This window comes from Sceloporus occidentalis, unplaced genomic scaffold (assembly GCF_023333645.1).
Source record: "Sceloporus occidentalis isolate IW3139 unplaced genomic scaffold, rSceOcc1.0.p SCAF_3, whole genome shotgun sequence".
In the NCBI taxonomy this organism is placed as follows: domain Eukaryota; kingdom Metazoa; phylum Chordata; class Lepidosauria; order Squamata; family Phrynosomatidae; genus Sceloporus; species Sceloporus occidentalis.
In genome coordinates, this window is record NW_028316983.1 from 168,911,193 (window position 1) to 168,924,775 (window position 13,583).

The 13,583-nt window shown below is 39.4% G+C and overlaps 1 protein-coding gene across 3 annotated transcripts in view; it reads left to right on the forward strand.

Moving 5' to 3' along the window:
- LOC149317087 (threonylcarbamoyladenosine tRNA methylthiotransferase-like) overlaps positions 1–13,583 on the forward strand; it is a 319,318-nt gene that overhangs the window by 207,810 nt on the left and 97,925 nt on the right. For all 3 annotated transcript variants that reach the window (XM_089516838.1, XM_089516835.1, XM_089516836.1), the window contains exons 9-10: positions 3,228–3,394; positions 12,436–12,581. In XM_089516838.1, the coding sequence (XP_089372964.1) occupies positions 3,228–3,394; positions 12,436–12,581 (313 nt within the window). The remainder of the gene's footprint in view (positions 1–3,227; positions 3,395–12,435; positions 12,582–13,583) is intronic.

Here is a 13,583-nt window from a genome sequence, read left to right on the forward strand (position 1 = left end):
GGATTCATTGTGCAGCCAAGCTGATTTCTTTAGATGTCTCCCATTTTTATTTCTCATTAAGATAGTTTAGAATTAGGTCTTGTGCTTTTAATTTTTCACTTTTTAAAAAAAATTTTTTTTTTTTTTAGTTTTCTAAAATGCATTACTGATAAGCCCCATCCCATGCCTCATGGCACACTGTTACAATTTCACATTTGAAAAGAAAAAACATAAACTGGTGCAGTCGTATTTGATGTAAACTAAACTTAAAAAAAAATCAAAAAGAAGAAGAGAGAGAAATAAATGGTTGGTATGCTGTGGTAGGACAGCCAGTGTGGTGTAACACTTTGAGAGTTGGACTACAACCCTGGAAACCAGGTTTCAATTCCCCACTTAGCCATGGAAACCCATTGCGTAAGCTTGGGAAAATCCCATATTCTCAGCCCCAGAAAACCTCTTGATACATTTGCCTTAGGGTCACCATAAGTCAGAAATTAGTTGAAGGCACACAACAACAATAACAACAACATTATGGTACACTATACAGTACAATATAAACACACCATTTTGTTTCATATAGAGTTTATGAAAGCTGTGTCAAATTGTTGTGTTTTTTTATGTTATTGGATTTGCTATATAGCCAATATGGTTACCCCTGGATGTCATGTAGAAATGTATTTGTTACATATAGACAATCCACCTTTACTCCCAATTTCCACCCCTGACCTTTCTCCAAGGCTTGAACAGGAAGTCTCGTCTTGCTTCACAGCTGTCTCGCAGTGGATGCGCCATCGGCGTTTGAAGCTCAACATGTCCAAGCCGGAGCTTCTTGTCTTTCCTCCTAAGCCCACCCTTCAACACTCCTTTTCTGTCTCTGTGGACAACATTTCTATTCAACCAGTCCAGCAAGCCCGCAGTCTTGGTTTTATCTTTGATTCTTCTCTGTCGTGTATCCCTCAGATCCAGACCACAGCCAAGGCTTGTAGATTCTTTTTGTACAATATTGCCAAAATCCGACCATTTCTCTCCGCCTGTACTGCCAAGATCCTGGTCCATGCCCTAGTAGTCTCACGACTTGATTACTGTACGTCCTCCTGGCTGGGCTTCCTCTTTCTCACCTCCGTCCTTTAATTTCTGTCCAGCATTCAGCTGCATGCATTATCACATCCGCCCACCGCTCTGACCACATCTCTCCTTTGTTGGCATCCCTTCACTGGCTCCCCCTCCCTTTCTGTATTCAGTACAAGCTCCTGCTGGCGTCATTTAAAGCCCTCCATGGGCTGCCCCCCCCCCTTATTTATCAGGCCTTCTTTCTCCTCACCTTCCCACTAGGGCCCTCCGTTCTGGTAGTCAAAGTCGGCTGTCCTAGCCCAGGATTTCCTCTGCCCCATCTAGGATTCGCCCCTTTTCACTTGCTGCCTCTCACTCCTGGAACCTTCTTCCCTCGCAAGCAAGGGCCATCACTTCTTTAACCAGCTTCAAAATGGAGTTGAAGACCATCCTGTTCAGAGAAGCGTTCCCAGACATTGCGTGATTGTCACTTGCTATCTGATGTTCTTTTTGTTGCCTGTTTTATTGAACCATCTCCTGTATTGCTATGTGTTTTATTTGTATTATCCTATCATTTCTTAGATTGTACGTCATAGGCAGGTTTACTCTTTTATATTTGTTGTTTTTATGTACAGCGCTGTGCAAATCTACAGCACTATATAAATAATAATAATAATAATAATAATAATAATAATAATAACTCACCTGACTCCCAATAAGTTTGCTTGATGAAGACTAGCAGAAAATCTGATTGGTTAACATGCATTTTGTTCACCTAATATTGCAGTTTAACTGTTGTTGTTGTATGCTTTCAAGTCATTTTCAACTTACAGTGACACTTTCACAGGGTTTTCTGGGGCTGATAGTGTGTGACCTGCCCCAGGTCACCCAATAGGTTTCCATGGCTAAGCAAGGAATCAAGTTCTGGTTCCCAGAGTCATAATCCAATGTTCAAACCAGTACACTATGCTGGCAGTTTAATACTTCTGAATGATTAAAAGAATTTATGCCTAATATTATATTTTATTAAACATTGCATATGGAGTAATTTCCAACAACTGTTTAATCATGTTTTCATTTTTATAAATAGCATAGTAAATAACATTTTAAAGCACTTTAGGGGTTCTTAACCTTCTTTTAGTGATGGACTCTACTGAGAATGTTCAAGCCCCAAGGACACCCCACGGCGGTGGGGAGAAGGAGAAAGGGGCCGTTTGGCCCCTTTCTCCTTTGGTCCGCTGGGTGCAGCCGTCTAAAGGCTGCGCCCAGCGGAGCAAACCAGGAAGGAGCTCCGAAATGGAGCTCCTTCCGGGGTCGCGGAAAGGGCGCCCTAGGCGCCCTGCTGCGACCCCAATACGTCACAACTGCGGCGCCTCGTTTGGAGGCGGTACGGTCGTCACGTATCGATGGCAGCGGCCGTGTGGAACGGCTGTCACCATTTTGCGCGCGCAGAGCGCGCGCTAGGGTTAGGGCGGTGCGGAAGCACTGCCCCCTCTTAACCCTAGTACGTGCTCTGCGCGTACTTTTTAGCCCGTCTGTAACTGGTCGTTGTCTCTTTATTCTACATTCACTGTCTTTTTAAAGTTAACAGATTGTAATGTAGCCTTGTAAATAAGAGGTAAATATTTCAGTCTGTAACAGTTGCTTCACAAGAAGTGATAATCAGTACAATCATACAGACAGCAGTTCACTTTGGGGACCCTAAGTACTTGGTCTTTTACAGGCTATTAACTAGACAGTTAGTCAAGCTGACTGTTAACAGTTTGACCAGTACTACAGAGTACTTGCTTCAGCAGCATTGCTCATCGCACATCATAAGCAAGATAGTCTTAGAGAAGGCAGTGCAGTCTTATTGCTGTCTGAGTTGCATTAAGAAGCCGTCTGACATTAGTCACTGGCTGTGAATGTTAATCATGTCAAAGCAATAATTTACAGCATTGTTGTAACACTCTGGTGCTCATAAAATGAACTGAGTAACCCTCTACTACCCAAGGGATGTGTCTCTCTTTCTTTGCAATTGAATACCCAGCCTCACTGCATAATAGGTAGGCTTATGAAATAGTGCATTTTAAAAAAGAGAGAGGGAGCAGGGAGCAGCTGTATGATAAAATAACAAACTCAAAAGCTAATTTGTTAATTACCTCTCTCTCTCTCTCTCTCTCTCTCTCTCTCTCTCTCTCTCTCTTTCTCCCTGACAGAAGGGGTATGTGAGATATGGCTCACCAGCGAAGACACTGGGGCTTATGGACGAGACATTGGCACAGACCTCCCTACTCTCCTGTGGAAGCTGGTTGACATTATCCCTGAAGGAGCAATGTTGAGACTTGGCATGACAAATCCTCCCTATATTTTAGAGCATCTAGAAGTACGTTCAAAAAGAAATCACTGTAGTGACTAAAGTTGCCCTTTTTATGTCCTATGTGAGTTCAAGGCTTTTAGTTATAAGTGTTATCTGTAGTCAAAACTGGAAATACTTTGTGACTAAATTCACTTCATGAAATCTGAGGCAGGATATAATCAGCAATCATGCCTTCTGTCTAGAAAAACTAAAGAAAAAAGTAACAAAAATAAAAATGAAACTGGAAAAAAAGCAAATAAACTCTTTAATGCGGTCCTTTATCTGACTAGTCATTCACCATTTATTTGTCAAGGTGGTATGAACTATAGACTGACCACAAATGAAATGAGATACTATATATACTCATGTATAAGTCAACCTCAAGTATAAGTTGAGGGTTTGGGGGCAAAATTATGAATTTTGGTATGACCCATGGATAAGTTGAGGGTAAAACCTAAAGGATGTAAAGGACGAAGCAAAGGAACACAATGCCAAAGAACTTACAAAATTCTGGCAAGCATAACCATAAGCCTAAAGGCTAGATGAATGAGGAGGGAACTATGGGAAATGGTGGTTCTGCAATGTGTGGAGTGGAAACCGGGTGTAGGTGGGGCTAAGAAAATACATATGTCGAAAAGGATGTAAAGGCAATGCAAAGCAGATTGTGACTGTGTTAGCAATCTTTAACTTTAATGTGATAACTTTGCCTGATTTTAAGCTAGAAAAGTTGTCAAACATACATTATTAAAATCTTTTAAAGCCCAATTCCTCATCACTGGCATAACATTGCTGGAATCTCCAACTCTGAGCAGGGTGGTGAAAGGCGAGAGTTTAGGGTTAGTCACACATACATACTCTGGTGAAGTTTTGGGCTCATATCATTTGGTGTGAGTTCAGAAACAGAAATCCTTATCTTAATGAAGAGAAATCAAAACAAAGTAAGGGCCCGTACAGACAGGCCAAAATAAAGCTGCTTCGGGTCACTTTGGAGGTATGCTGTTTAAATGATGCATGTGTCCTAAGAGTCCAGAAGCTGCACCAAAACCACGCTCCAGTCCTTAGGACTGGAGCATGGCTTTGGCATGGTTTCTGGCCCCTTAGGATGCATGCATCATTTAAACAGCCTATTTCCAAAGTGACCCGATGCAGCTTTATTTTGGCCTATCTGTATGAGTATAAAATATCTTAGGCCCTCTCCAGATGGGCCCTTTGCAGTGCATCCACGACGTGCTAGGGTTGCCTCGGCGCGGTGTGTGCACTCGCCCCGCAACCCTAGCACGTCATCAGCGCGCCGCAGTTGCGCAGCGCCATACAAACGGCACGCGCAGTGATTACATCGCAGCTGTGCTGCCTATAAATGGTGCTGTGCAGCTGCAATGTAACGGAGCTGTCTCTGGTGCTTTGCAGCACCACAAAAAGGAGCCGCTTTTTACAGCTCCTTCTTTGCTGCGCAGCTGCGCAGCACCGTATGTAGGTGTCGGTGTTCCTGTGCAGCAAAGAGAGGCACCAAGGAGGTGCCTCTTTTTGGCGGTCTGTACCCCGCCTAAGTTTTAAAGACAGTGCCAGCAATCAGAGGAGGTATACATACATGCATAGGTGGAACTGACTTTTCAGAGCCAAAGAGATTCTTAAGCTACATAATGGACTGTCTCTGTTACAATGAGCATTACAGCATAAAAACGTCTGAGGACTTGGTGTAAACCTGGTTAAAGTTCCTGTGTTTGGTTTGCTACAGTACACAGAATACCTGTTGTAAACCTAGCTTTAAGAAAAACTTCATATTTTGGATGTATCTAGTTATTTTAGGCTTAAAAAGAATCTTTCAATTTGTTTACAAAGACCACAATGATGTTATATCCCTTTAGCTCATTTCCAATTTAAGACAATCTTAAGGTGTGCCTAACATGGGGTTTCCTAGGCAAGCTTCGTTCAGAGGGATGTCGCTTTTGCCTTCTTCTGAGGCTAAGAGAGTGTGACTTGCCCAAGGACACCCAGGGGCTGCCTGCATGGGCCAAAAAGCCTGTGCTCCCCCCAGCCTCATGTCTTCTTGTTTGGACAACACAGGCCAATACCCTGGAGCCAGAATCGAACCAGATCCTGGCAGATCAGACATGGGTTCTGTGGATCCAGACCAATCCTGGGGGAAATGGGCTAAATGTTGGTCAAATTAACCCCCAATTTGCTGTGGAGTTTCCCGGAAACTCTGTGGCAAACCCTGGCACTTTAGACAGCCCTCTCTGCCCCTTACCTTACTGTCCCATTGCCACTACAGAAAAGACCCATGTCACCATGTCTGACATGGTCACGTGTGTGCAGCCAGGCATACCTTTTCCGTGTCAGAGTCAGTGCCAAGGGTCTTTTCAGTAGCAGCAATAGGAGAGTACAGTGAGGTACATGCAGTTGTACTGGGTATGTGGTGTGGGGATGGGCAGATGTATAAACACCACCTGTCCCCTGTGCCAGCCCAGGGACCAATTCAGGCTAGAATTGGGCCAGGTCCGTGCTTTTCTGGCCTATCTGCTCAACCCCCCAGTAGGTTTCCTTGGCTGAACCGATTTGAACCCTGATTTCCAGAGTTATAATGCAGTGCTCAGATCTCTACACCATACTTGCTCTGAAGACCACAACATAAAACACTTTCAATCTAAGGGGACAAATCTTCAGGCAGTAATAAACGCTGCAGAATCTGAGTTAGTTGAAAGCTGAATGCTTTGTAAGAGCTTAGCTTTTTTGCAAATTCATTAAAATTAGCTTTACTGCATCTGGGTTGCCAGATACTAGATCTAATTGAAAGAATACTGCATCAGCTTTTCACCTGCACTGCACAGCAGTATCAAGTATATTAATGCATCATTTTTAGCATACTTTACCTATATGAATGGAAGGAATGCAAGTATACTTTCTATGGATTTACTTTCATCAAAGTTAGTTAATGAATCATTGGCATTTTAGAATTGGGGAATGAGGATTCAGACCTTAATAGGTTCTAAATGTCTTTCTCGTTTCCCCTGGTTTTTGAAAGTTGTCTGGAAACTTTTTTAAAAATGAATACATTTAGATTTTAATTTACAAAATGGCTTTCTTTCATTTCTTGCGTATCTTTTAGAAGACACACTTATTCATTCTTCTCAGTTCTTTAGTACTATATCTTGATTCTCTAAGCCAGTGGTTCCCAACCTGTGGGTCGGGACCCCTTTGGGGGTCAAATGACCCTTTCATGGGGGTCGCCTAAGACCATTGGAACACACCTATTTAATTACAGTTATGAAGTAGCAACAAAAATAATTTCATGGGTTTGGGTCACCACAACATGAGGAACTGTTTTAAAGGGTCGCGGCATTAGAAAGGTTGGGAACCACTGCTCTAAGCCTTAGATGGTTTCTAAAGCATCCTCCACAGAGCATAGGTTCTTATTTTTAAAAAATCTTGTTGATATCTTTGAGCTATCCCATCACACTATGGATTGTCAAGAATCAAAGAGGCCAATTGGGATACTGAAATCTGAACGATGTTTTTTTGTAATGTTTCTTCTTTGTAATTAAAAACATGACTAATATAATGTGAACTAGATAAGTTGACTCTTGCATGTTCCATTGATTCACTGGTTCCATTCTTAGTTGGTACTATCAGTTGGAATTGACACTTGAAGTTTTTATGAGATAAGATTTTATAGGTTCTCTCATTAACATGTGATTCTGAATTAGGCTGCTTGAAATACTGCTGTTTGAATTTTAAAATATGTAGGACCATGTTGTACTTTTGTTTTTCAAGAGGCTCTGTTTTGCTTTAAATGTCTAGTAGAGACCCATCTTTTTCCTCAGACCTTCTTGAACTGATTGGGCCACTGAGTGAGAACTGAGCTCCTGACCTTATATCCTGATTAATTAATTTCTTCAATTAATTGGTTGAATGATTATTTAGTATTTGTATTTTAATATTTACACGGGTTTTAGTTTTTAGATTTTAATGTCTTATACTGCTTCAAGATTTTTTTTTAGATATAGGAATTGATTAAATAAATAAAAATGATACATTGAAACAGAACTTAATATGTCTTGATAGGTGTGGGATTTGAACTGCTGTTGTGTAACCATTAAAAAACTGGAAGGTTAATGACATGTGCTGTAAACAGATTTGGCTCTGAATACTGCCTGCTTTGATGCTGCTTCACAAATTACTTGACATCAAGCTTTAAAATATTTTCATCATTTTTAGACTATACCTTATGTTTGAAGGTGGTGGCTTATATGTACATCTTGATTTTAAAAAGGCCATTCACACCTAGCAATTCACTTTTAATTGCTTGATTTCCCATTAAGAGATGCATAATCTTTGGTGTCATCTGTCAAAACGAGTATTGTTGAAATGCTGCCATGTGCCATTTGTGGGTTTTATCTTCATTATTAATTCAGGATGTTTTAGTGATATATCAGCCACTGAGAAGAGTCCTGTATGAGGTATGTTGGTGTGTAGGTGGGTGTTTTCCTTTGGATGTTCATGAAATGCCAACGGTGCTGTGAGTTACAATAGAATTTCTTTGCTCTTTCTCTTTGATTCTCCATGTCAACTCAGCATTTGTATTCTATAGCCTCATTTAAGCTGATACTCTACAGATGGCTTCCCCAGACATGCCCTGACATGGCACCTAGAAATGTATTGTAGTACTACAGTTAATATCCTCTCCTCTCTTTCTTTGTTCTTTCACATACTAAGTATTTTAATATTCTGCGCTCTGAAGTTTGTGGAAGATATGAAATATATTTAGCAAGTGGTATAAACATATTTCCTGATGTTAACAAATTTGCCATCTTTGCAAAGTGTGTTAAATAGGTGTCATCGCTATTTTGTTTCTGTGCTGTCAGCTAACATTTAACATTTTCTTACCTTACTTACTTGTCTAGCAAAAGAAGTCTCCTCTCATGTTTGACCTCTCCATCAAGCAGAGTCCTGAAACAGTGTGCACAGAGATACCAAATAATGTAGCCCGTTGGTATCTCATTGCACCAGAGATGGTGGAATTCAGAAATATACCCATGTTAGTAGAATCAATGTAGACTAGAGAGATCTAGTAGCACCTTTGAGACTAACTGAAAGAACAAGAGATGATGGAGGATTTCATATTTAACTGCTTTCTCATATCAAAACATGTTATCTTTGTAACATATTAATTTATGTATTTTTCCTATGTGGAAGTATATCCACAATCTGTTGTCCAAAGTGAATGTATACCACTTAATTTATTATTTGTTTTCTGTGATATATACCACTGCTCCAGTGATCTCAAAGTGGGGCACATGGATTTCACCCCACTTTATTCTTACAAGAGCCCTATGAGGTATCTCAGACTGAGGAAGAATGATTAGCACACAGTCACCCAGAGAATTTCACAGCATAGTTGTGATTAGAACCTAGACCTTTTAAGTCTCAGTCTCATATCTTCACTATTGTAGCACATTGATTTTTCATTCTGAATACATTAGATTACAAAGTTTCTTGGAAGAGGCCACATCATATTTTGCATACTGTTCTGGGATATACACTGCTACTCCATTATTTCACTAGTTAATCCTAACTGTTAAGATTTCCATCCTTCCACCCACTCTTAACCAAGTTCTCCCTACTACCCTCTGGTACAGATCAGGAGTCCAGGGTGCTAGCTTCCCTTTGGCCTTCTTCATCCTAGAATCATAAAGGGGAGGACTCTTAACTTCTCTCTCTCTCTCTCTCTCTCTCTCTCTCTCTCTCTCTCTCTCTCTCTCTCTCTGCAACCTGGTCAATGACCTATTTCTCTGATAGAAATCAGATGTGTAGTTGCATCTGTAGTGACGAAAGAAAACACTGAGAGGGAACAAAATAACCACAGTGGAAATATTTGGACATAGTAGAGCATGGTCTCTCATTGCTCTTCCCAGACACTTATTTCTTTAAAATTCTTCATTGTAGCTTTAGTGCCATCATTCCACCCAGGTCATGACTGATCCTTATATTCTCTTTTAATGCTCTCATTTCTTAATTTTCCACACTGCTATTGTCAGTCCCTAGTGTGATCTTTGCACCTAGTATGTTCTTTGCAGCTGTAAGTGATAGTAGGAGTTATTTCTAGATTGGTGTTACAGTTTGCACCCATTCTTTCTAGTCACTATAACGTGGTTAATTTCAGCCTACAAGGAAATGAATATAAACCATTTATATAGCACCAGCTAACTTAGTTTTTTGTGGGTTTTTCGGGCTGTGTGGCCATGTTCTAGAAAAGTTTCCTCCTGATGTTTCGCCAGCATAACTTGTTTCGAAGAAACAGCATGGTGTAGTGGTTTGTATGCTGGACTAGGATTCCTGAAGACCAGGGTCCACATGCCTGCTTAACCATGGCAGGCCATGGGTGACACATGGGCAAGTCATATTCTGTGAGCTTTATAGGGAGGCAGTAGTAGACCTCCTCTGATTATATCTGGTCCTCTCAAAAATAAACAAACAAACCCTATGATGGGATTTCCTTAAATTGGAGTTGACTTGAAGGAACATGACAAAAACATGTATGCACAGTTGCTTTTAGTTGTAAGGGTGTATGTATGGATGACAACTTCCTTGCTTCTTTTATTGTAGGCACCTTATAAGAGTGAAATCTTGTATGCCATGCCATTCTAGGGGGGGTGCCTCACTTGATAAGTGGGGCTCTTCTCTCACTTCTCATCAGTCAATTTTTCTACCTGGTTTTTCTGCAGAAACTGACTCTCAAAATGGTCTAAAGCCATTTAAACCCATCACGAGTGTTCACTTTACTTCTCCTTGTTCATTGAGAGATAGTTGGGGGTATTTGAATTTAGATTGTTCCACTCTTAAATTTTGGGCTCAGTGTCACGTCTTCTGACAGTCACTTGTATATGACATCTGCCTGTGGCAAATCTTGGGAGCTAAAGCTAATTTTGTTCATGGATTAGTAGCAGCAGGCGGATCAGCATTAATTGAGTCTTCCTACATTGCTAGTTGCATATCTAAGCACCACTGGAAAATACAGTTTTACAAAGAATAAAATTATATCCTTTTGCAAAAATAAAGTGCCTGTCTTTATCATTTATATTGACTGAAGACACAAGGATGAGGATAAGGCTATTAATACAGAGCAAATGGATACCTTGCATAATTAACTGTCTTCAGGTTTTCTTTTAATATTTGTACATTAATTAGTAACCAAATGAGATATCACTATATAATGTATTTATATTCCGATGGGTAATTAAAGTTCTCTCGGCCACCACCTCTGCTGTTACAAATCTGTCATTTGACTTGAATGCATAAAATCCTTTGTGTTCCTTGATAGATGAACAGACACATTTTCAGTGTTGTGGCATCATTTGAATAATCTGCAGTAACAAAATATGTATCATTAATATCAAGATTATTTTTTGTTGAGACTTGTATTTTGGGTATCATTTTCAAATAACTAATGAGAATATAGAAATGTAATAGTTAAATATTTGACAGATCTTGATTAACCCTTATCCAGGGAGATTATTTTTTTTAAGTATATTCATTCAGTTAATCTGGGATATTTTCCATCACAAGAGAATTCCAGTGTATTGCATGGCCTAAGTAGACCCCATCATATTTATGTCAGCAACATTCCACAACACTTAGGTGCCCAGTACCAGAAAACATATGTTCACATGAGGTAGAACATTTGTTTTGAGAAGGCCCTCCATTTTTGCAAAAACAAAAGTGAAAGCATCACAATTTCTATGTTTTAAAATACTGTACTACTGGTTTTCCCCCCTGTTAAAACAATTATGGCAGGCAGCTGAAACTTGGGATATTGCTTACAAATGACAATGTTGTAAAATACATATGTTGTAAAATGATTACTGTGTAATTCTGTGCATCCAAATATCAGTCCAGAATACTAAACTATCTCATCTGTCAGAACTGGGTTTATATTAAATGAAGAAATGTTGATAACAATGACAGGTTCTCTTTCTTTTTGTATGTAAAATCAGAAAAATTACTATGAAAATACAAAATGGAATCTCCAGGTGAACATATTATATTAAATTGACCTTTAGATGCAGATGAGATTGTACAAAAAGAGAATTACAAGTTGTTGTTTTTCTGGTACTAGAGAAATTGTAGCAGTTTAATTTTCTTTTTAAAAGATAATTGGTATACTGCATCAACACTGGCAAGTAAAATTATAAAGTCATAATATAGGTTCATGATCCTACGGAAGGGCGGTATACAAATAAAACATTTATTTATTATTATTATGGTTAATGATCACATGGCATCATGTTGCTGTAGCTGTGCCCCTTCAAGTCATTTCCCACTTATGATGACCCTGTCATGGGGTTTTCTTGGCAGGTTTCTTCACAGGTGGTTTGCCATTGCCATCTTTTCAGGCAGAGAAAGTGTGACTTGCCCAAAGTCACCCGTGGGTTTCCATGGTTCAAGCTGGTATTTAAACTCTGGTCTCCAAAGTCTTTGTCCAGTGCTCAAAGCACTACACCATGCTGGCTCTCATCCGAAGCTCTAAAGCAAGCCAGCCAACCAAGCTGTTTCATATATATATATATATATATATATATATATATATATATGGTACTTCACTTGATCACTGCAGTATCAAGTTGATGAGTACATGTACCTGTATGACACTCCAGAACTTTCACATTATTTTGCTTCACCTCAGACATAAAACAATATGGAAAGCCATTTAATCTATACAGCTTTAAGCCATGACTTGATGAGTCACCAAATAAGAATTCAAAGTGTCATGTGAGCTATGGTTCTAGACACGTTATCTGGAACATTAAGCATACCTCATCATGTTTATATTCTACCCACTAGTCTTAAAGTATTCCTTCTTCTCCTAAGATACTCTGTTTTTGGGAAAGTATATTTCCTCTTATTTTATATCAAAGTGCAATGAGCACTGCAGCATAATCTCAAAGTATACTGCAATGTTAGTTAATATGTGTGACATGGGTTTTCTGTGTGCTGTTCGATGCATGGAGACAGTGGAGTTGCCATTGTGCTGTAGTAAAATACTGTATCACTCTTTATTTTTCATGTTCTAGGAAATGGCAAAAATTCTCAACCATCCAAGAGTCTATGCTTTTCTTCATGTACCAGTTCAGTCTGCCTCTGACAGCATACTCATGGACATGAGGAGAGAATATTGTGTGGCAGACTTCAGAAGAGTGGTGGATTTCCTTAAAGAAAAGTAGGTGTGATACTTAACCAAAAATGAAAAGCTCCCCCTCCCCATGTTGCCCTTCATTTTACCTGCAGTTACTTGTCACTTCATAATTAAGGTAGAAGGGGAATCATCTTCCTGCATCTTCAGACTTTGCACCCTAGAATTGCTTTGATGTGGTTTATACAGTGGGTTGCTAATCTGTTTCAAATTACTTTTATGCCTGAATAGCTATAAATAGAATGTTTGGAATGTACTTCATTGAAATCCTCTTTAATGGACCTTTTCAAGATAGTTGACACTACACACAAAAAGGGAAAAAAAGGGAGGGTGGGCAAGATGCAATAACATAACTGGATAATATTGTGTAAAGTCGCTTTTTCTTTCCTGTATATGGGATAGGTTGGCTTTTGTATCTTAATCCCAGGACTTTGCTTTAGCAAATTATGACTATTTATGGCTCTCCTTCAAGATCCTTTTCCATAATGGTATGAATTATTTTGACAACAGTTGAAATCAATTTTAAAATATGTTCTGTTGGCTCTAATGTGCACAGAGACTTCTTTATCTAAAAATTATTGGCTGGAACCAACATTTGTTAGGTTAGACAACGAACAGTTCAATTGTGTATTGAGAACTGTGGACAGACTATTTTCTGTAAATTGCACTGCTTGACCCTGTGTGGAATGTCTGACTGGCTTATAATTTATTTTAATAGCCTATACAGGTCTGTAACATTTTTGTTGTTGTTCTGTGCATTGAGTTAGCAGTACTATTTTCACTGTTGATTTTAAATTACATGCAAAGATCCAAAATATTTTCCTGTTTGCAAAATGATACAGAGAAGCAGATCATATAAAGGAGCCATATTGGAGAAATGAGGATCATGTTCAAGGAACATGTATGGGCCTGTTTTTCCAAATTATTTTGGAATAATGTGGTCCCTCTGGGCAAGAATGGTCTGAGAATCCAAGATGCAGGTTAATCTGTCAGGTTGTATTTGAATGGAAACTTATGACGGTACACTGT